At 37.7% G+C, this 24997-nt stretch overlaps 2 protein-coding genes across 2 annotated transcripts in view; both read left to right on the top strand.

The window, feature by feature from the left end:
- Positions 1-535: 535 nt before the first annotated feature.
- LOC117370910 (glycerol-3-phosphate dehydrogenase [NAD(+)], cytoplasmic-like) lies at positions 536-10298 on the top strand. Its single transcript, XM_033966462.2, has 8 exons — positions 536-702; positions 4899-5076; positions 5145-5285; positions 6551-6689; positions 7931-8043; positions 8827-9063; positions 9215-9321; positions 9654-10298. The coding sequence occupies exons 1-8, from the start codon at positions 662-664 to the stop codon at positions 9748-9750; spliced, it is 1053 nt and encodes a 350-aa protein (XP_033822353.1). The 5' UTR covers positions 536-661; the 3' UTR covers positions 9751-10298.
- A 2975-nt stretch (positions 10299-13273) lies between these two features.
- cers5 (ceramide synthase 5) overlaps positions 13274-24997 on the top strand; it is a 31699-nt gene continuing 19975 nt past the window's right edge. The window contains exon 1 of the mRNA XM_033966461.2: positions 13274-13613. Within this exon, the coding sequence (XP_033822352.1) occupies positions 13441-13613 (173 nt within the window). The 5' untranslated portion in view covers positions 13274-13440. The remainder of the gene's footprint in view (positions 13614-24997) is intronic.

Below are 24997 nucleotides of genomic sequence, written 5' to 3'. Positions count from 1 at the left end.
TAGGCAGCAGAAGACATTTTGCTACTACAGATATAAAACTAATGCATGTGTCCAATAAAACTTGAGATATTATATTATTTTAAATATAAATGTCTCTTGGGGGCCCTCTACTGGCCTCGGGGCCCTAACCAGCTCCTTAGTCTGCTTATAGACTGGACCGGCCCTGGTTATAAGTCAAGTCTTTGGAGAGGCGTCCCTACTTTCGGTAAAAGTACATGTTTTTTAAGGTATTTCTGAGCACTAAAAAAAACAAAAAACAAAAACACAAGATAGACCAAGTACAAGTTCAATTCCGTACAACATCTCCATGGAGACAAGCAGGTGGCGCCCCTTTAAGACAAGTCTTAACACAAACGGTCGGCTAACAAACAAACAAACAAACAAAAAATACAACTAGTGCTAGCAGCTTATTTTTAACCTAGTGTACTTGGCCTTGGAGCCTTGACATGTCTGTAGTGGTATCTGTGCATTTGTCCGCGTTCTAGTGTCTTGTTTCATGTTTAAGGGAGTGCGTGGCCTCGTGCGGTGGACCAGTCACGAGCCCCCTGGAGCTGGAGGAGGGAGGGACTGTCCGCGCTGCTCTGGCCGGTATAAATAGCCTCAATCCCGGGTGCGAGTTTGTCTCCTCACCGGCGACTTCTGAGCGAGTTCGAGCGCAACCATGGCCCCCAAGAAAGTCTGTGTGGTTGGTTCGGGAAACTGGTGAGTGTATAGATTGTATTTGTATTCATAAATCTTTCAAACTACAGCAGGATACAGGCAGTTTTTGTACTGAGCTGCAAGTTTGCTAAATATATTTTCCCCAAACGGATAAAGTAATCTTTCTGTCGTAACGTTAGATAAGGGAATTATAAAGTTCAGGCGTGCTGTTTTGCAAGAGTAAAGTGGGGCAAGCTAACTGTTTCCATGTGAATAAAGTGAGCACGCACTTAAAATAGGCTGTAGATACTCAAGTTACTGTGAATAAATTGAAGTAAAATAGGTTTTGGCAAAGTGGAGAAGGTAAATCTGTCACCTGATTGTTTTTATGAATTGATGTTTGATGAGAACAACAACAAAAAATGAAGAATTCTGTCTGTCATGAGCATCCTAAGACAGTGGCCATGTTCACATGCACACTAAAACAGATTATTGTCTGATTTCACATAAATTACACATAAACCACAACATCTGATGTGAATAATCATGGGATTATTCATATAATCAGAAAGAAATCCAATAATGTTGCCGTTTACATGTCATTTTAATAGTCTTAATGCATGTACCCACAGCACTGTTTCTGAAGCTGTGGTAGGCTGGTAAGGTAAAGTAAGTGGCGTCTGGTAATACTTAATATCCATTTTATTCACAATTTTACATTGATTATTTTTTTTACACTACCTCATGGTTAGATCTTCATATTATCCATTTTTGACCTGTTAGGTCTGATATAGGCCAGTTATAGACCTGATTTAGATCTGTCGGTAAATGGTAACCCCTAAAAGTTATTAGGTGGTACTAGGTGAGTACCACCACTGTTATCAGAAACCACCACTTACAGTCAGGATGTTTTTACCTAAAACCTCCAACTAGAATGACCCCCAGTTCAAACTGGAGTACTTTCTGAACCATTTGGAGCAAAAACCAATGACTGAGCGCTTTGTGAAGCTGAGTCTCTGCAGTTTGTAGCCTAGAGAGCTCGTATATCAGGCAACAGAGGCCAAGAGTAAAATCAGATTTCAAATCCTGACTCCGGACGGATGCATTTGTTGGGTTTTGACAATTCCCTTTTCAAAGCTGCAGCCCAAATCACCAAAATGAGATTTAGGAACCCAGTGACTAGTTTGGATTACAAACTGGTCCTGATAATTCACAGAATGGTTGATTTGCCCAGGAGCATCACAGTTCCCTTTTACCAGATGGGTGACAAAAAGGAATGAATAAAAAAAAAATTTGGAAGCATGAGCCAACCTCTTCAGTGAAGTCTATTCAGTCAGTAACATGCAGTTTTTCTGTAGCAAAGATGCAACATTTTATTGTAGATTGTTGATGTTTTTGGTGGCTTTCTGGGTCACCCAGATGCCCTTTCTGTGTGGAGTTTGCATGTTTCTCCCCGTGTTTGGGTGGGATACGTCCAGGCACTGCAATTTCCTTATTCATCCCAGAACAGGCACCATAGGTAAAATCTTGCAGCTAAAGCAGTCTGACTAAGTCTAGCAACAAGATGGGTCCCCAGGCCCAGCACTTCAGTGCCCACTGCTCCCAAAAGGAGCTGTCAGAAACATTGTCCTGACAGCATTAAGCGTTTATTTTCATGAAGATTGCTTTCCATCAGAATCTATGACATAAGGTTTGAATGAGAAAAAAATGAGGACTCTTAACTGAAAAACAATTGCCTAAACAAAAGCTTTATTAAGAAACTGCAGGCACTCAGACACCGCAGAGTGCCTCAGGGGCCAAGGGCAGCCCTTCTGCACTGACAGCAGAACACACATGTATTTACTGTACCCTTTGCTTCAGCTGCCCATCACCTTGGTTACAGGGTCATTATGACCTGTCAGTGTCAAAGGTCGCCATTGGTCAGCGAAGTAGCTATTTGCAAGTATAACAATAACTCAGACACAGATGGTTATGTGAAACAGATTAGTCTAAAAAGCTGCTGTCGTGGTTTGTTCACAATAAGTTTATTTGGTTTGGGGTTTTTTTCAGTATAATTTGGCATGAAGCCTTTGGTCACCCCACTGAAGTTAAATTACTTTGACAATGTTGATTTTGAGATTTCATTTGTGAATACAGTTGAGCATCATCGATATGCGAAAAAAACTGTCATCACAGTTTAACACCATATGTAGGATTATGTTTTTAACTGAACATGACGTATCTGTGTACCCAGATAAACCCCGGTGGCTGCAGCCAATCGTTAATCCGTGCTAGTGCAGCCTCACAGGACATGAGGCATGGCCTGTCCATATATTTAGAAAAACTTGTATGTGTCCTCTCTCTGCAGGTTAAAGCACTGGCATCCCGCAAGTTCAGTTATGATTTTACTCTTTTTTTTTTTAACTGTAAGAGCACAGCCTACATACAGTTCCTGTAAACTCACCTGTCAGTCACTGACCAGCAGGAGGAATGGGTGGGAAAAGTTTATTTTGACAACTCCCCTTGGGGATGAACAAAAGTAATTCTGATTCTGAAAACTATGCATAGAGCTGCATTAAACAGACAAACACTGAATCATGATATGAGAATGTCACTGAAATAGCAGATCGTTACAAGGATCATACCAGGATTTGATTTTTATTGCCCAGCCCCATATTACTCACTCAGACTTTGGTTCATTTGATAACCATTTTAGACTGTACAGATAATTTTCCTGAAAATATTGGATCTAAAGAAAATTATTTTGTATTCCTGGAAGAGGTCAGTTCCACTATTCAAAAGATGCAAGGACTGGCATCTTAATACAGCGTGAAATCATAGCATGGTGTGCAGAGCAGAGCTTTAGCCGTAGATTGAAAACCTGCTGGACCGCTAAGAAACATAAGGCTTCTCTTCTGGTGAATAAAAACATTGAAATGGTCCTCTAGTCTAAATCATAAGAAATCTCTCAAGTGTAACTCTGGAAGAAGCACTGGTATTTGTACATTGTAGGATACCACAACTATCAACTGTGTTTCACCACGTTTAGCCAAATTTTGCCACCCCAATACTGGCAGTATTTGGAGGACTTGGATATGAGACTGGTGTGTGAGAAGAACACAACTCTATTCATGGGTTTCAGCTTCATATATGCACATTTTGGAGGACGTTTCACCATTCAAGTGATATAATATTTAATCACTATGGCAACAGTCGTAATCATTATATGTTAATGGCTCAGAGTGGCAGGATTTTGTGTGAGTTCTGTCGATGTGTTCCATAGAAGCCAATAGTAGATACAGGCTGAAGGAGAAATGAGACACTTGTTCAAGACCCATTTAAATGTCAGAGTGGTGGAGGATTAACATTACTGCAGTGAGTTTAAAGTGCTCCATGATTGGGAGTGGTTGCTATAAGGTGCTTCAGTGCTTTTTGATTATTGTAGCTCTGCGCTGAAACAAGACTCTTTGAATTTAATGTTTTTATACAGGATTTTATGGATTGTTCTCAAAAGAATTTTTGGGCGATTTGACAAAAAACAACAAATTGATATTTGATTGCAATATTCTATATTGTGAAGGCATGAGTCACTTTTTCCCTAACCTAGAGTGCACATAATTCTGGCATTGCTCTGCCTAAAAGTAAACAGGACCTATCTGGACGATCCAAGCGTCACAACAGCAGAACCAGCTAAAAAATCAAACTGTTGGTAAATTAAATTGAAAGAGAAGTACAAAGATTTTCCCTGCATAAAGTGCTTCCCTCTGCCTGTTTTTTACAAAGACAAAAGAATCTGTATTTTCACTAAAATAGGCTGAAGTACGTCTGTCCACAGTGCTCCAGTGTGTTTGGTCTAGTCTCTGACCCACTGGTGGTGAGTTTGTGAACTCACAAATATCCCAAGAATCCATCTTGCTGCACAAGGTTACATTTGCCCACCCACTCTTCCTGTTGGTAAGCTTCTGTTATGCTCTGAGTGACTGGTGAACCTAACAAATCACAATGATATGTGAACTTCCTGTGGAAGCTATGGCTTTAGTTCCCCCTTAAAGCAAAATAAGACTGAAAATGTACATGAATTGTATTGAAACTCTGATCTGTGCTCTAAGGAAGTGCTCACCCACCCCTTTTGTAACTTATATTAAAAAGACAACAATGGACTATCTATAACAACTAATTTACATATTTATACATGCATCTTGGGGTCTCAGACTGTCTAACAAAGGGCATGGCCAAGAAGTGAATTGAGTTTGTTTTTTTTTCTATTTCTTATATTCTAGGGGCTCTGCAATTGCCAAAATAGTTGGGGCCAATGCTGCCAAATACGACACATTTGACACCACAGTGAACATGTGGGTCTTTGAGGAGACCATAAATGGGCGCAAACTCACAGAAATCATCAACACCGACCATGAAAATGTCAAGTATCTGCCTGGACACAAACTACCCCCCAATGTGGTGAGTATGGGCTTTTATGTCACTCTACTGATGTTTGAAAGTGTATTATGTGTTTGTGCATTGGTCAGTTGGCAGTCCCAGATCTGGCAGAGTCGGTGAAAGGAGTGGACATCCTCATATTTGTGGTGCCTCATCAGTTCATCGTCAGAGTCTGCGATACCATCAAAGATCACATCAAGAAGGACGCAGTGGGCATGTCTCTTATTAAGGTCAGTGGCTTGTCTTAGTAAAACAACTAGACTCAAACAAAAGTGATTAAGAATCATATACTAATCAATACTAAAACTAGTATCGAAACTAGATAGTCATTTGAGCAGGTATTGATACTAAAAAAGTCACATTCACAGGACTAGTATACACCTATGGACCACTATGGAACCTACCTGGACGACTGAGAGATTACACAGATATCAGGCCACATGGGAATGTAAAAGAAAGTACATCATATTCTATTGTCTAAATAGAGAGTGCTTTTTTAATTATCATTGTGGTATCAGAATCGGTATTGAATATTGAGTCTATTTCTTACTCTCGAAATCGAGTTTGTTGCAAAAATTGCATCAAAAGTAGAGGTTACATTTATGTTGTGATAAAATTACTCAAAGGGAAATTTTACTTATTTTACAACCCACTCAAAATATTCTTAGCAATCTTGGACTAGAGCTACTACTCATCAGAACTAGGAGAGGGATTTGTTTTTTACACACCACACCTGGCCTGGGAATGATTTAGTGCTTTAGGGTCTGGGAAGTGGTGTAGGAGAAAGGGAAAAGCTTTGTTTGAAGAAGAATAAGAAGAAGGAAGGCATTGAAGAATGGGTCAAATGCAGAGGACAAATTTCCCTATGGGGACAGTTATGTGTATCATATCTTACCTTATTTGATACTGATTTTTATAGAACAATGACAACACATCTTTATAATGAACAAAAGATATATCAGTGTACTTTTCTTATACAGACTACTTTTCCATCTCCACTGCTCAAATGATACTTGTTTTAGTATCTGGGGATCACATATCACTCCCCAAAAGGGTTGTCTTTTTTGGGGAGTGATCATATTGTTTGTGTGTGTTGCCCAAGAGGAATCTGATCATCAAAAACACCTGGTTTAGCTTTCATTTTTGTCTTTGCCACATTGGTTTGCTCTTTGTTTCCTCATCAAAACCTACACAGGTGTGAACAATCTGAGAGAATGAGATTACTCGCATTGGATGCAACTGTTTACATATTTACTCCAGAAATCAGATAATAATCAGACTTTTGTACAAATAAACAGAGCCACTGACAAACCTTGAAATTACAGTAGATACGTTTGATTATAGAAAGAATATCTCCCCCCAAGGTCAAGCAAATAAATGGAGGATGTGGCTAAATAAACAAAATGTTGTCTTTGGTGCTCCATTTTTCTTTTGCTCAAGCCCTAGAAATATGTCTGTATAACTGTATGTATGATCTGATATTTTTGCATTTAAGGGCGTGGATGCGAGTCCCGAGGGCCTGAAGCTGATCTCTGAAGTAATTAGTTCTAAACTGGGCATCACTATGACAGTTCTGATGGGAGCAAACATCGCCAACGAGGTCGCAGACGAGAAGTTTTGTGAGACTACCATCGGTAAGTTACAGAACTTCATTGTGGTACTATAAATGTATTTTTTGTTTTTTGTCATGTTTAGGTTGCACTCTCTTTATGGCACAGTAATAGTATGGTAGTAGGATGGAAATAATTACATGGGATAAGCAGTGACGTGCATTTTACAGCCTTGTGTTATTATGTGCTACTGCTTGTGCTGTACTGCAAATATTTGTTATAGTACAACTTGTACGATTATAAATCTGTGTAGTTCAGCCTACCTCTTTTTTGTCTCTTTTGAAATAAATAAGCCAGAAACTGCAATTCCTGAGTGAGCTGTGGAAAACATTAAAAACCTAGAAAGGTAAAAATCTGTGGAATGTCCTCTGCAGTCACTCAATAAAGAGCCACAAGAACCAGTTATCAAAGTAAAAATTCATTAAAATTGAAAAGTCCAGCTCACTGTTAGTTTGTTGAGTTGAATTCTACAGTCACAACATGCTGGAAAAGGACATTATTTAATACAGGTACTATCCCACCAAGTCAAGTAATAATTAGAAAAAAATTATAAATCTATCAATCAAATCAGAATTACATTTATTAATAAATCAAAAAGAAAGTTTAAATAAGATATAAAATATTAGTAGCTTAAAGAAAACAGTACAGTAAGTAAAATAAGCCTTTATCACCTAAGTGAAAATAAAATAAACTTACATTTTAACTTAAATTATAAAAAATATAGTACCCTCATAACATATTTAGATATTTATATAGAGTTTTACAGCGATGAGGTAGGAACATGATGTTGCAGAAGGATTGTAAAGTGAGGCTTTTACACCACAGAGTTGAGCAGTTTGTTGGCAACAGGCAGGAATGATTTCCTGTGTCTCAGTGGAGCAGAGTGGCAGCAACAGTCTATGGTTGAATGAGCTCTGGTAGCTGACCAGCAGATTGTGGAGTGGGTGGGAGGGAGAAACCAGAATAGTCCTGATTTTGGACAACAGCCTCCTGTCTGACACTACAGTCAGAGTCCAGATTCTCCCCCATCTTATTGAGTCAATTAATGTCCCTTAAGTTCAAATTTCTGCCCCAAAAGATCACAGCCAAATGATGTCACTGGCCACCATAGAATCATAGAACAGCCTGAGCATTGTCCTGCAGATATCAAAGGGCCTCAGCCTCCTCAAAAAGTAGAGGCAGCTGTGGTCCTTCCTATAAACAGCGACGGACCACATTCCTGCTCCTGTCCAGTTGCTCTTTAATGGACATTCTGTATGTTTTAGGGTGCAAAGACAAATCTCTGGGGCCTATTTTGAAGGAGTTGATGCAGACGACGAACTTCCGTGTCACAGTGGTGGAGGAGAGCGATGTGGTGGAGATCTGTGGAGCACTAAAGGTCTGTTTTGTTAAATTCAATACAAATATATGTAGTCTTTATGGTTGCAAGTACACATTGAAGAAATTGTGCTGAAACTCAGAATATAACATGTACTTCACTATAAGATTTTAAAAACAATATTTGAGGTCTGAGATGGCATTCTCTTAATATACGTAGCAGGGCATTATTACAGATTTAAATACCCAGTTCAACATTTGTGAATTTTCCTTTTTGATATACAATCATATAAACTTGCTCTATAATTTTAAAAACTGAAAACATCTTAGAATACAATTTGGGCTGATTGCATGGCAGGTTAATGTAATGAAATGTATTTTACCCAAAAGATGGAGATTTTTATTTTAAAAATGCATTTTTTTTTTTTTATTAATGTTATTACAATAATCAGATAATTATTTTTGTAATCCATCAGAACTGATTGCATGGCAGGTTAATGTAATGAAATGTATTTTACCCAAAAGATGGAGATTTTTATTTTAAAAATGCATTTTTAAAAAAAATTAATGTTATTACAATAATCAGATAATTATTTTTGTAATCCATCAGAACTGTCCCAAATGTGCCTATATATGTCTTAATTTAGGTTAAAGTATACATTTTTAATCAATGCCTTTTTTTTTTTTTTTACAATTTTCTTATTACAAATTATACTCAGTATTCAACTATTTCAAAGTGTTGTAGCAGAAAATCTGTTGCACAACTCTTTACAACTGAATTATTTAGCTCTCATATATGAAGCAGTTTTATTTTTGACCCTTCTCTGCCTGGTGTTTCCTACAGAACATAGTGGCGGTGGGAGCAGGTTTTTGCGATGGTCTTGGGTTTGGAGACAACACAAAGGCCGCAGTAATTCGTCTGGGTCTGATGGAGATGATCGCGTTTGCTAAAGTCTTCTGCACAAACTGCCCCGTGTCTCCGGCGACTTTCCTGGAGAGCTGCGGCATCGCCGACCTCATCACCACCTGCTATGGAGGGAGAAACCGCAAGATCGGAGAGGCCTTCGCCAAAACAGGCAAAGTAGGGAACAAAACACGAATGAATGAATGTTATTAGTAACTGGTACAGTAACTTATTAGTAAATTCCATAGGTCTGGCCAGGAACCTCTTATACTTGATGTGCTAAGTCATTAATTTGTTTTACTTTAATGTGGCTTGATTTTTGTTCTAGTCAATTGAAGAGTTAGAAAAGGAGCTGCTGAATGGACAGAAACTCCAAGGTCCTGCCACGGCCGCAGAGGTCAACCAGGTCCTCACACAGAAAAAAATGGTGCAAAAGTGAGTAGAACTTTGATGACAAGTTAATGTACAGCAGGTCTGCATTTATATAGAGTGCGAATAGATTCCAATCTCAACTTTTTGTAGTAATTGATCAGGTAGAAGTGGTCGTTGTTGTACTATTAGTTATTATGGTAAGAATTGTAGGATTTATATTTTTAATAGTTTCAGATGTAATAGTTTGGACACTGAAATAAAATAAAATAAAACTGCAATTTTTACTTGAGTACAAAATGTGACAGTCTCCAGTATTCAAGTAAAACAAATTTCAATATTATATTTGGATTGGAATTATTTCTTAATATATTATTAATGATCTACATTCCTTGTAGGTTCCCTCTCTTCACAGCAGTCCACCAGATCTGCTTCAATGGCCATCCAGTCACAGAGTTCATCAACTGTTTGCAAAACCATCCCGAGCATATGTAGCCTCAGCCACGCCCTCTTCCGACTGACAACAAATGACTACCACTACTGTAACAGACATCTTAACAACACACTCAAACTAATTTACTTTACCTCTGTAGTTGTATAATATATTTGTTCATTATAATTTAATAACTTATTGTATGTTTCAGTCTAACACAAAAGTGCCTTAAAGGTGCACTATGTAACTTTTCTGATGGAGGATCCGCCTCCTGCTTGTCAGCATGGAGATTATTTTGCAGTGAATGTTTCACAGAATGGGATTACACATGTCTATCTTGCATGTCTTCAATTACAGGTTTGTATTGTCAAGTAATAACCTGAAAAAACATGCATTATTACTGGGACAGGCTCGACTCTCCACAGATCTGTCCTGTCTCCATGGACATTAGATAAATAAATGTCATACCATACTGAGGAACATTCCAGACAAAGATCCCCATGGAGACAAGCAGGTGGCGGACCCTCCAGTAGTGTACCTTTAACTTAATTGTGATACAGATAGTATATTTTTAAATAAACATATTTCTTCTGTTTCTTGTTTTTAGTAACTTTGTGTAGTGTTATTTACTCGTATGTGCTAGACCTTTTAAGTTGCTGTATCTGAGTGAATGTAACATGAGCTTTGACTGACACTCTAAACTCTTCACCTTTACCATTTCCTACAGTGTCCACTCTGACCTTTGTGAAGAACTACCGGCCAGTGCAACTTTCATATGTACACTCATTATAACAACGTTTTTTCTCTGATTTTTAATGTATGCATTGACTTAGCATATCTAAATCTTATGAATATTTAGGTTTGGTTTAGTTAGGTTTAGGTTTGGAAATTGGAATTTCAAGTCTTATAAATTAAAGATGCATTATGTAATTTTCCCAGTTGAGGGCCATCACCATGGAGATGTGATTGTTTTGCTTGGAATGTTCCACAAGTACGATATCCTTTCACTTATCTATTTATCTTACGTTTATTAATTTACAGGCGTCTTATTGCTGAAAAAATACTTTTAAAAATATGCATTCTTTGTGCTGGCTCACCTCTCCACAGATCTGATGTAACATCTTCTTGTCTCTTTGCAGATAGATACGTTTAATGCCATACTGTGAAACATCCCAAGCAAAGCAATAAAATCCTCATGGAGACAAGCAGGTGGCAGGCCCTCCATCTAAAATGTTACAGGATTGCATTGCATATAAAATTGTTTAAATACTTCCCTCTACTGGCTACAGTGGGGAGCATGAAGCAGGTTAAATAAGGCTAGCAACAGGAGCATAGTCAGTTACGAGCAAGAGATGTGTAAATCAAGCAAACACAACTCCAGATATTGTCTAAATGAAGAAATATTGAAATCCTATTCCACAAATTTTCAGGGGAAATCAGCAAGTATAAATATTGCCACACTGAAGCATCATTACGTAATTTACCACTAAACTCCTCTGCATAGTTATCAAGTCGACTGGACTATGGGATTTCTAATAATACAACAGTGAAGGTCCAAATGGCAAACTATATTTAGTCACTGTGCTGCATACACTGCAAAAAAAAAAGAGAAAAAGATTGTTAAAATGACAAAACTTTAGAATACATATCTTAATTAGAGTGTATGTATGTGTATATATATATATATATATATATATATATATATATAAAAATATAACTTACTTGTCTTACCACTGAAGATTGTTATTATCATGGAGTGAGTAGAGAGTAAGAGTAGTTACTTTGAAATAATATTACTAAAGTAGAAATACAAAGTAGTTGTCCAAGAAGTGACTCAAGTAAGAGTAAAAAAAAAGTATTTGGAAAAACTACTACTCAAGTAAGAGTAACTGTTTATATGTAACATCTGATTTATAATTTGAAGTACAAACCATTAAATAATGTACACAATCTGGCATTTTCAAAGGAGTGCTGGCTAGTAGCTTATTAGGTTTTTGAGAAATATATTTTATTATTTAAAGGTGAACTATGTAACTTTTCTGGTGCATGTCTCCAAGGAGATATTATTGCTTTCCCTGCAATGTTCTCCCTGTAGCTATGACATTTAACTTATTTAGCCTTTTCAATTAGGTTGCAACACCTTCAGATCATGAGCAGGGTCACCTCTAATATTCTGTATCCAAATCTTTTCTCATTTATAACTGATATATAGTTTTAGCAGTGTATCAGCAACAGAGCACAACAGGTACCTCTGCATTTTAAGATATTTTTATAGTTGTAATGCCCTTAAAGGCCTCTTGGGCGTGCCATCACATCAATCACAAGCGCATCCACTTTGCCAGAGTTATCTAACTAACAGGCTACCTCAGCAGGTCAATTATCAACATCATTGCTACGATAAAATACATTGTAAAAGTGCACCATACTCCCACGTAAGTCAGGGGGATTGTACTAATTTCTTAAGTGAAGAGGCAGGTCATGTCTCTCACTTCCTCAATTCCTGTCCTCACTCCTCAGGGCGCAACCAAAAAGTGTCAAGTCAACATCATTTGGATTGAAAAGTGGATATGGTTACACATTTTTCAAAGTAAAAGTGAGGTCGACACAAATAGGAGGTGGACTTGGCAGGAGAAAACTTGCGCTGCTTGATATTCAGGTTCATGGTGAAGTCCTCCGGGTAGACATATGCAGTTATAATAATTGCACGGAAGAGAGAGTGAGGATACAGCCAAGCCTTTAGACTCTGGGCAGGTCTCCAGGTCCTGTCAGTCAAATACACTGCATTTTTGCATTGGCTTATTTCAAAGTCACTTTCAGACAGTATCACACACCCCACCTTCCTTCCCCCTTATCACCCTGATAGCCTATGTCTGCCTTTATCTATAAAATCCAGTTTAAATGTGCACTATGTCTGTGTCTGCCACTTGACTGTCTCCATGGAGATGATGCTGGTTGGCCTGCATAACAGTACCCACCTGATCTGGTTCTGCATTAAATATTGATTTCCCATTCATTTTTGCCCTTGATTTTTCAAAAAAATCATAATATTAAAAGGCATCGCAGAGCCTAACCAGCTACATGCAGTTCCCCAAAAAACATGTTTAAAACACAAGAGTCGGCAAAAATGTTTTAATTAGTTTGGGGGTTATAAAGTTTCAGAGACAGATTTTAAATACAATTATAGTTGTGCTCATTAGTTACCACAACGCTGATTATGCCTGAGTAAATTTCTATATTATTTTTTATATATAAGTCAGTGGGAAAATGAATGGAAATTTTAATTTTGTTGAGCTTCATTGCATTAAAAACAAAAACACCTTGGAAAAACATGCATCTTTATTGTGAGACCCAGCAGGTTGTCATGGGGATAAGCAGCTGACAGACCCTCTACCAGAAAAGTCACATAGTGGACCTTTAAATATGACCCTTACACAAAATCCCTAAGTGAATTTGTGTTACATTTAATATTGCGCTAAAATCTGAAAATAAATAGTTACAATGAGCATCATTTCCCTGTTGACGTGTACCGTTCCCACGTGTTATTGTGAAAACCGGAAATAGCATGATGACGCATTACGCACACTTGACGCTCGTGCGCTAAAGTTGAGTCTGTGGCAGTTCCCATCACAGCCGCCAACACGTAGAGTAAAGGTGCTCTACAAGTGACTTTCTCCGTTACCTTTTTTTGGGACTTGGGGGCTTTTGTTGTATAGCTTTTAGACTGCTGTTAACAAAGACTTTAATCCAAAAAAATGGCTGCTCTTTCAGCCTGGTTCTGGAGTGAGAGGTTCTGGCTGCCGCACAACGTCACCTGGGCGGATCTGTCGGAGCAGGCACCCGGGGTGGAGTATCCAAAGCCCGCACACTTGTTTACAGCCTTACCGCTAGCTTTGGGGCTCTTCGGCGTGAGGATACTATTTGAAAGGTGTGTACGTTTACTTATTTTCTGCTTTTTTTCCCACTTTCTAGGGCGGTTTTTGCTGACCGCACAGGGATGCATCACGATAAGTTTACTCATCCAAGATCTTATTCAAACTCGGTTTAACTCTCACTCCTTCCTACTTCCTATCTGCAAACTAGTGTGCAACTCAGCGCGTGTTCTGAGTTGAGTCATTTGTCCGCATTATATATGGACATTGTTTTCCACTTCTGCGCGTAAAATCGTGGTGTTCATGAATAAAGTTTCATATGATGCGCCTGTGCAGTAAGGATCATGCCCATCCTGTCCTCTCTTGCCCCATAAAACCAGCTCTCTCCGGGCACAGAAGTTGTAACTTGCCCCGAAGGAAGCCAAAGTAGTGGGACATAGTTGGTACATTCCCACCTCCTCAACCTGTAGTGACAAAATATGTGGAGCATAGCCTTGGTCAGTCAAAAGTAATGTAATTTTGTGTGTGTGTGCTTATAACATGTATTTTAAAGGTGCATTATGTAACTTTCTGGGGAGGAGGTTGCTACTTGCTTATCTCCATGGAGATAGTTTTGAATGAATGTTCCCCATATAATATGATATTTGACATTTGAAGCCACATTGCAAAGTTACTGCTTTATTTTTATTATTATTATTATTATTATTATTTTTTTAATGAACACCTGACATTGAATAAATGCAAATTATACTTTACCATACGGTGGAACGTTCCAGGTGAAGCAATAACATCTCCACAGAGACAAGAAGATGGCAGATCCTCTAGAAGAGTTACATAGTGCACTTTAAAGTTGGTGATAGATTTTTTTTTACTTTGGAGGCAATGTTCTTGTAATAATGTTTTGACACTGGATCAGCGGTATTGAAAATCAGATAACCTACACTAAAAGTAGCATTGAAACGAGATACTCATTTGAGCAGGTATCGATACTAAAAAAGTCACATTCACAGAACAGAAATGAACCTTTCCTGAATAGCTTTAGAATGATCGTGAGCTGTAAAAGGTATAAGACCAGATAGACTAGTATACACTCATGGACCACTGTAGAACCTACCTGGACGACTGAGGGATTACACAGATATGAGGCCACATGGTAATAAAAAGGAAAGTACTATGATTAAATGTTGAAAATTACATTCTATTGTCTAAATAAAGAGCGTTTTTATTATCATTGTGTTATCAAGTATATTCCTAGTGTAGCACTGAACTCAACTTTGACATTTTAGTATCGTGACAGCATTACACTGGACTATGCAAATAAAATGTTCCTAATATGAAAATGTATTTGTTAAAGATTTTTATCAGTGCCGCCACAGACGTCATCTCATCCTCGTAAAGTAACCCATTTCACAATTTCACTATTCAAAAAGTAGCACGCATTATTAAATTAACTGGATTGCTGGTATGCTGTGTTCAATTTGAGCCAGCACAAAATCATGGCCTTAATGTCAATCCCAACAACCCATTGCACAGTGAAGCTGATTTGATTTAGTCACTAATTAATTAAGCTAGCTGATAATAATAATAATTTAAAAAAAAACTTAACTTACTGATAAACATAAACCCGCTGTGTAAGTCAAGTATGCCCGTCTTATCTCGACCACGCCACAGACTACACTGGAAACTTGATGATGCTGTTACTGTTATTTTTAGAGCTTTTTAGGTTAGCAGATACCCAGATAAAAATCACAAATTCTCTAGGGCAGCAGCAGTCAGCAATAGAGATTCTTGGTTGACAAAAGACCTGACCTGCACATTAATTTAAAAGGGGGGTGTGGCGTAGTACAAAACAAAAGTTCTCAAAACTACTACATAACTTTATTCAGCGGTTTTTGGTATGTTTTTCCACTAAATATTCCTTATTCTGTGGCTTATAGGTAGCACCACTAATGTTCTTTATTAAAAGCTTAAGGCCAACATATTCCACAGTTTCACAGTTAACAAATTATTATTATTTTTATTATTACTGCTGTTTTAATAGTTTTTTTTTTTTACATGATTATGTAAACATTCAGACATATTTTTAGCCTAACCGCTCTGCTCTTCTATTTCTATTTTTACTTATTAGTCAGAGAAATGCACTGAAGACAATCTGTAAGACTGGGACAGCTTGGACAAAATAGTGGTCTCAAATATCGGCTAAATTTTCGTTATTGGCCCGATGTAGGTAACTAAGGAAAACCCTTCGATATCACCAATGCCAATATTGAAGCAGATGTATCGCTCATCCTTAATTCTCAATACAGATTTTGATATCCAAATGATGATTTTTTAAAAGCATTTCTTTGGCCAAAATTGTAATTTTCAACACAAATAATAGTAATTTGTTGTTACACTCCACAGGAAAGGTCAAAATGTATCCAGTTATGAGATTTAGTTATTTTTTCAGTGTCAGTACTTGGTTAAATGAGTATCAAGTTTCAATACTAGGACAACAGCGGCTCAGTTAGTAGAGTGTTTGTCCACTGATCCGAAGGTAGGTGCTTCGAATGCCGCTCTCGATGTAAAGATCATCGGTTGAGCAGTCAGATCCACTGACCCGATTCCAGCAATTCTAGCATTTCCATCTCGCACAGATGAATGCTGTCGCTGTGTTCTTGAGCAAAACACTTAACCCACCATGCCCCCCGTGTCTGCGTACACTGGTGTATGAATGTGTGTGTGTGAATATGGGTGAGTGGTTCTTGATGTAAAGCTCTTTGAATGCCTCGAATAGAAAAGCGCTATATAGAATTGTGACCATTTACCCATTTATCTAGATTTAGTTTCAATTAGTATCTGACTTTCGATACTTTTAACAATCCTAGTTTATTATCACCTGTATACTTTTACAGTTACAATACAATACAATGACCTATAATCTTCTGCCATCTGCCACTATAAAGCACTGTACTATTGTTGTTTGGGTCCCGTACAAAGGTTAACCCAGGCTTTTGTTAGTTTGCTGAGGTTCAGAAGGCAATAATGTGATGACGGGGCATAGCTCTCTCACTTTGACTGGATCCGCTCTGAAGAGACGACCTGGAGGCAATACACTTTATCATACCATGCGCCGTTTGCTGTTTCATTGGTAGCTATCAGATTACAGGGCGCATACATAATACACAAGCACAAACAGTAGGGTGGAAATCACAGAAGGAACTACTACTGTGTCATAAGGATTTCGAACAACCCAGTAAGAATGGCCTATATAACAGAAATCCCCAGAGAGGGAAATTTGCACTTTACTGTAGAAAATAAAGGATATGAATGTACTGCACATCGCATCAGGTTTGTGAAGTTGTAGGGTATTGTTTTGATACTTTGCAGAGACATCATACTGAGGGTTAAGATTTGACAGAATGCTCAGAATTTCCCATGGAAATACAATGCACACATTAGCAAACGTTGATTTAAAAAAAAAAGTTTTAAGATCATCTAAAAATACAAAACGGATTTCAGGAGCCTGTGATCAGTCCGAGCGTTTATGGTCCTGCGTAGATGTTTAATTTTCAACAAAAAGGTGAGAGTGACTAACTTGAAAAAAAACTTCAGACGTCAGATTTTGCTAAAACAAAGCTCAGATTAAAGTCTAACTTGAATAAGAGAGCTTCAAACAGTACAATGCACCCAGTTAGTATCACTCCTCCAGGGAATTTTGATGGCAAAGTATCAATATTTATGGAAAATTGCTGTGCAGGAGAATTGGTGACCTAAGCTTGAGGCCTGAGCTTTGGATGTGAAAACAACAATGATCTAGAGAGAACATAACTTTTTTTCCCCAGCACAATCTGGTGGTATGATTTCATCCATTATCTTTTTATTATCAGAATTACAAAATGTAACGCAAATGGCTTATCTTCCCTTTTTTCCAACAATATTATTGTTTATTGTCCCATCCCTTTTCCAAACATGACTAAAAATGGTTGCACTGAAAAGTTAGGTCGTTGAGGAACTTTTGATCATCAGAAACTAAAAGACCCAGTCAAAAGCTCAAAAGTAAAAATGTGCTGAGTTAAAGCAGGACTGGCTAAGCTTTTGTTGAGAAACATTTCACATTTAAAAGTCTCATTTGACTCTCCTTACATGCTTTGTTTCATTTGCATTCAACCACATCTTTTCCTTCTGGTGTCGTGTTTAGCCAGTGTTCTCACTCAAGAAGAAATCGCTGTAGCTGATTTTTACTATTTTTAAAAAGAGAAAACTGCTACTTCATTAGTCCAAAGTTATTCCTCACTTACTTTATACATCCCTAATTATTCACAATGATGAGTTTATAAGCACTTTCAGAGATCAAAGCAGAGTTTTGCCATGTCAACTAGCAAGCTAACGTGCACTTGGACAATAAAACACTTTAAATTAGATGCAGACAGCACAAAAGAGCTGCTTGTAAAATATAAATAGTGTTGAGCCTGAATTAAATCTAAAAACATAGCACCTGTGTCCAGCTCTGACCGGTGCATGCTGCTGAAGTGTCCTTGGGCAAGACACTTCATCCACCCTGCCTATGTAAGAATGTGATGTTTGGACGATTGGTGATGGTCAAAATAACAATTCTAATTACCTCGTAGTAAAAAAAAAATGGTTTGAAAACACTTAAGGGACCCACAACAATGGATTTTTTTTGCAGGACTAAACCAAGTGAAGGTATATTATAATATCCAATTTAACCCACAAAAAGCAGAGACTGACAACTAAACCTGACAGGACAAACAAAAGTCATTGTAGCAGTGATCCACCCACCACCTATTGAGAACCACATTAGCTCTTGTTTGTAATGAGTTTTGTTTAAACAATGCATCGCTTCTTGTTTGCACAGAGCAGAAGTGAATGCATTTGTGCTGGATTTAGGTAAATATTGAATGGGACATATTTGCGTGCACGTTCGACACAATAGGGTAAACATTTCAGCTATGTTCAGTGTGACGATGATATGCAGAGAGACGAATGCTCTTTGTCAAACTTGCCATAATATTGTCTTTATATGTTGACATCGTGCAGTTTAAGACAAGATTGTGATGGAACAGTGGAAGTTGAGAGCTCTTTGTGAACGATACAGGCAAGAAAAAATAATTAAAATCAAACGTTGGCAAGAGTAGCTATAAGTTTTAATAATTGGTATAAGAGGATGTAAAAACCATGGTTAAAAAAGACTATACTGTGTTTATTTGACCCATCTTTAAATTAGTGCTTTTGGAGTAACCTCTCAGGTGCAGTCGTCAGGTGCAGGCGTCAGGTGCAGGCGTCAGGTGCAGTCGTCAGGTGCAGTCGTCAGGTGCAGGCGTCAGGTGCAGGCGCTGTTGTACTCGATTTTTTTAATTTTTTTTTACTGTCTTAAAAACAGAAAAACAGAAGTAGTTCTTTTTAAACAGTTTGCAGTGATCCAAAGTTATTCCTCATTTACTTTATGCTGTCGAAGCATAATAATTATTCACAGCTACCAGAGCGGTCTGCTGTCATAGTAAAGTTGGCATGCTAACCACACACTTCCTTATTCTCAGACAATGAAACTATTTATTAATAGACGCAGACCTTCACAGCTGATTTATTTTGTTCCCAAGGGCCGCTTAATGTATGTGTACTGGGACAAGCCGAATTTTGCTAAAGTACATGGGAAAAAGGAAAAAAGCTCAGAACTACTTTGATGGAGGAACCTGGAGCACAAAACAGACTTATATTAGATTTAAAGAATCATGGATGTGGATCACTGTTATGATTTGAACATTTTAAATTGCAAATCCACTCACTTCCTCATGCGAAAACTATGGTGCCCGGTGCCTAAACGCTATCACAACAAAGAGCCACGCAGCTGTTGGCACCTCCGATGGATAGCTGCAGATCACATTATGCAAATAACAGATTAAAAAAAGTACCAAAATCAGTACGCAATGCTGCCAAATCCTACACATTCAACTGATAGACAAAATTCAGTTTTGCATAATAGGTCCAAACATATATACATCAATTCTAAAACACGTGTATAGTTGATAGTCCAGACTAATATGTGCACAAAGTTCCCTCGCCCGCGTGCTTTGTGCAATTCTCACAGCAAAAATTATGTTTAGACTGAGCCATTTCAAATATTGATGTGACCGTTCACAGTAGACAGTAATGTGTGCAGGATTTAGCACCTGTGGACTGGCGTGTAACCCAGGATTAAACGGTGTACAGGTATTGTGGCAGGAGGCCTTAGACTCGATCAGATATCAGACTGGGATTAACCTGCTGCTCCAGTCACTGAGCTCAGATACCAACAGTGTCTACAGACGTGAATTCTAGTTGACCAATTGGCAGTTTATGTTTCCTCTTTGCCTGGGCTTATTACTGGGTTTAAGATGGCATCACAATGTTCTATAACAGCTCACATGAATATTGTTAAAATGCAGATTTTTGTTTTAATACAAAAGGTTTAATGAACCTAGCTAGATTCAACATTTGTGCATTTACTTTTTGGGTATTTCATGGCAAAGTACAACATAATCAATACAGATCTAAAAAACACCATCTTTGGACATCGTATAATTTTTACTTGAGCTGTACCTTATATATCTTGGAATCTTCCCCATGTAATCCAATGTCTAAAACCCTTAAATAAATTATATTCCCCTATTTTTAGACTAAATAAATCCTCAGTTGCAAAGACCCAGATTCCTTGTCTCCCTTTCGTATATATGTGTCTTCAGGGGCTGTCCAGGCTCTGTTCAGACCAGTCACTTCTTGTTTGATCCTATCACTTCTTTTGCTGTTGTCAGTGAGTTTGAGGGCGTCAAGAGCACAAACTGAGGCCTAAGACATGTCGTGGGTTGGCTACAAACTTGGATGTGTGAGAGATTATGAAAAGTTCTGATAGACTTTATGATAGCATAATCAGATTATTGTTTATTTAAGTGGCTATTACACTGTGTTGGATATTATTGCAAAGTTATATGGCCATTACTATAGATTGAATGCCATGATAACTAGGGGTGTGCAAAAATATCAATATATCGTATCGTTTAATTTAATGATACAGTATCGATATTGTGAACTGCTGTGTCAATATATTTTTTGTATATTGTACCAAATTATTCTGTCACACCACTATAATTGTGTGGCTTGTTTAGAGGAAAAAAACTTGTTTATTTAATACATTTGACATTTGATTCACTGTTTTGATTATTAAAATAGGTGCATTGCATATTAGCTTTGCACAGATAGTGGTTTAACAAAACTTTTAGTATCATAGTTGTTATTGAGTCGATATGTTGTGGTCCTTCTTAGCCATTAAACTGCACATGTCCCTGTGTATATGTAAATGTGGAGCTTGTATAACCTCTGGATGAATAATATTGACCAATGAATAATGTGATGATGTGTTCTTCTGGTTGGTCACATGCACTAAACCAAATGTACTTGGTTATGTTCATTTATTCATTCATCATGGCTATGTTCATTGGTCATGTTCATTCACAATAAACAGAAGATAAATGCACCATTAACGTTTATTTTAAGTGAAAATGGGACAGATCATTAAGAGTCACAAAAGCCTTTATTTTTCACTGAATCGTATCGTATCAATTTGAAATACATCGTGTTGTATTGTATCGAATAGAAAAAAATGCTATTTCGAGATATGTATGGTATCGTGGCCTATGTATCGAGGTATGTATCGCATTACAAAATCTTAATGATACCCAGCCTTAATGATAACATACTTTTACATTGACGGTTTCAGCAGGGGTGGGACGAGACACAATTTCCTCAAGACGAGACAAGACAGGTGATTGGGTCCACAACGCAAGATTTGGACATTTATATTCATTTATAATTCTAGCTCTCGATCTTGGCCATAGAGTCTTTTGTTTTATTTTATTTGATGTTTTTGTTGTCATTGTAACATTGCTTTTTGAAACTACATCTTATTATATCCAAGTCAAATGTAAAAATCTCACAAGATCATTTTCCTCATGTGAGCAGAATATATTTTGTTAATTTTCAACACTGTTTCATTTTAGCATCACATTTTTGGAGAACATGAACTAAGTAGTGAGTCCAATCTCTGGGTCAGTTTTCATCAGTCTCTGTGAGGAGGCCCTTGTTATATCTTTGAAATTTCTGTCATTTTGTACATGATTGTTTGCTCTGGAGCCATTATAACACTTGTACAGAAGAGACTATGGGTCCCATGGCAACATTACCATTAAACTTAAGACCTGTTTGTTTTGACAAGTACCGGTAGTTTGTTTATAACACTTGGTATAATTTTGGAAATATCAATTACAATTACAGTGTTTCTAATTGCAATTAATTAGACCACACTGAATTATGAACCGCATAACTTAATAAAGAAACTCTTTGTCTTTCTGTAGATGTTTCTTAACTACAAGTTTAGCAGGTTATATAAGGCACCATGAAGAGTATAGACAAGGACATGAGTACCTGAATAATGTTATGTTATTATTGTGACTTGCTAATTGTAAAGTGCTCCCCTGTGGCACCAAGATTCTCCTGAAAATGAGATCCCAAATCTCAGAGTGCTTTTCCTGGTAAAATGAATAATAAAGCAGGGCTGGGTCATATCATAGTGCTCATGAGTCATGACCTATTGTTGTTTGCTTTGATAGTGATGTGATATCATTTGCAGTGCACACTGCAGATGTTTTAACTTACAACAATAACTTTTTGTCTAGTGTTTGTTATTTGAAGTTTATTTATTATTATTTATTATTTCTTGCAGCCTTACCTACAGTTTACGTGTATACATTCTCTAGTTTAGGGCCGTTTTCACACTACCACTACGACCCAACAGTCGCATTCTGCACTTGAAACAGGAGGTCTCGAAGCAGCTCCACTCTCACTTTGGAACGGGGTGAGTGCAGTGTGAACGCACCCGACCTCAGGCTCACCTCAGGCCAACCTACGCAGTCCGTGGTGACAGTAATAGTGATTGTAATTGGGAAAAAAACTGCTCAAATCACGTATATTTGTATGAATGGGCGCTGGAGCTGCTTTATGACACACTCGTCTGACTAGGCGATTTAGATCAACTTAAAGTCAGTGACAGTGTCCTCCTGCCTCTGTCTGCACAGGTGAGCCTGGGTCTGTCTGTGTGTCCTTCCAAAAGCTTTTTCTCCTTCTCCCCCAGCACACACTGGTCACACTGCATTTAGCCACAGGTGAAAAAAGGATCACCACGCATAGGAGAAGCAAGGATATGCATGCGTATTCACATGACTTTATCCGATTGAAGCGCGTTGTTATGGAGATAGGTTTGGCGATCAGCTGATGACTCATGGTGCGTGCTTGGGGTGAATGATGCACAGTATATGTGAACAAGATTGACATAAAAGTAAAGCAAGCAGAACTAACTGTAGTTAGGGGGTCACTCCACAGAGCCACTAACGTGTGTGAAAACGACCTAGGTGTGGGATCTTACACTGCTCTTTTTGCTGCAAATGTGGTATCTCTCCCTTGACTGACTGAACCGCCTTCGCCCTGTCTCCATAAATCTGAAGAAGGAAGTGATACAAAGACTGTTGCTCAAAACTCTTCTTGCCTTGGATTGAGTTTAATGGGCAGCTCTTAAATGCCAGTTATTGCCACATGAAACGTTAACTTGTTGTAGTAATGAACTGTGACATCCGTATTGTCAGACTCTCATCTCTGCGCACTGCTCTCTTGTAAAAGTGTTTTAGCTCAAAGTGCACTTAAATTGTAAAATTAACAGCAGTGTGTCACATGAAGCTAAGGTTGAACCAATTGGGGAAAATGCCTAACTGAGATTTTACTCACAAGCATTTGTGCTTTCTGCTTTAATAATGGGATTCTGTTCAGAGTTCACATTTTAAATGCACCCAGGAGAATTGACAAAAAGCCAGAGATAGGAACTGACAAATGAATAGAAGCATCACATGTACACTAGCAGTCGAAGGTTTGGACACACCCTCTTATGTGTGTTTTTCTTTTTTTTTTATCACTGTATACCTATATACATTTTAGATACATATGGAAGACATCAAATATATGATCCAAATTATATGGAAGTATATAGCAAAGGAAAAAAGTGAAATAACTTCTTTTCTTTTAAAAAAAATAATTTATATAAAAATTCCGCCCTTTGGTTTGTCGACAGAGCTGCAAACCTTTGGCTTTCTCTCTTTGAGCTTCATGATGAAGTCTCCTGAAATGGTTTTCACTTAACAGCTGTGTCACGTCGGGATCAGAAAATGAAAGTTCTAAGCAATGATCAAAGCAAAGGGTGGCTGGTTTTTTTTTTTATTTTAATCTACAAGAGGCTGAGTTATGTTGAGTGTATTTTTTGTTCACATTCCATGTGTGTTCATTCATAGTTTTGATACTTTGTCATTTATGTTTCTTCTCACGGAAAGTCCAAGTGTGTGTCTCTCAGAATTTGTGAATGTCTAAACTGCAGATTTACACTTTTTATGCAGAATAAGCTATAGATATATTTATTTTTTCTTTGTTTATTTTTTATTTTGTCAGTTAATTTTGCACAAAACCTATTCTGTATTAAGGTCATTTCAAGTGCACCTAATGTAATCTGGCGTGTGAACTGAAAGACTAAACCAAATTGTGGTGTGAAATAAAAAATAAAATAAAATTGATTGTAATGTAAACCAGCTGTGAAAAAACACTGTTTGATACTGCTTTAAATATACTTATGATAACAGTAGAAGAGGTGGAGCAGATTTGTGGATTAATACAAACAGGGAGGACAAGTACAGCAAGTGGTTAAAGAAAAAGACTTAACACATGGTTAATTGTCAAACAAATGTGTTTTTTTTGTTGTTGTTTTTTTCCCATCTCTGTCTTAAACTGATGAAAGGCAATGGTTGTTTGGTTTTGAGTGTCCCGTTCCCATCATAAGAAAGCCTGTATGTGCACGGCTGGCACAAAAGACATTTCAGCAGGAGAGGAGCTTTCACGCTTCAATACAGCTGGTTTGTTCACACTGAAAACATGAATGAATCTTTAAAGGGCCCATATTATGTTCTTTTCTGATCTGTTATGTTGTTTCCTCATCAGAAACATACCTGTTTGTGATGAACTGTGTTTGTTTTAAATCCATACACTTTCACTAGGGTCTTTTGAATGATTTCAGCTATGGAATTTAAAATACTGCTTTGTGACATCACAAGGTGGAACAAGCGTATTTGGGCTTTGGAATGAAGTAAAACACAACTCCTGGTATGTTTTTGAGGAGGTAACATTACAAGTAATATAGGACCTAATATGATTGCATTTGGAGAGCAGGACTAACAAGTGTTGTGCTTGTTATTAGATTTACAATTTATGTTTAAAAAGTAAAATTTGGGCAGCACAATTGTGTAGAGATTCACGCTCTCACCTCACAGCAAGAAGGTCCTTACTGTTGCTGTGAGGCCCTTTCTTGGTGAAGATT

The sequence above is a fragment of the Periophthalmus magnuspinnatus genome, chromosome 5, assembly GCF_009829125.3.
Source record: "Periophthalmus magnuspinnatus isolate fPerMag1 chromosome 5, fPerMag1.2.pri, whole genome shotgun sequence".
NCBI lineage: Eukaryota > Metazoa > Chordata > Actinopteri > Gobiiformes > Gobiidae > Periophthalmus > Periophthalmus magnuspinnatus.
This window is presented reverse-complemented; position numbering and strand designations above follow the sequence as displayed.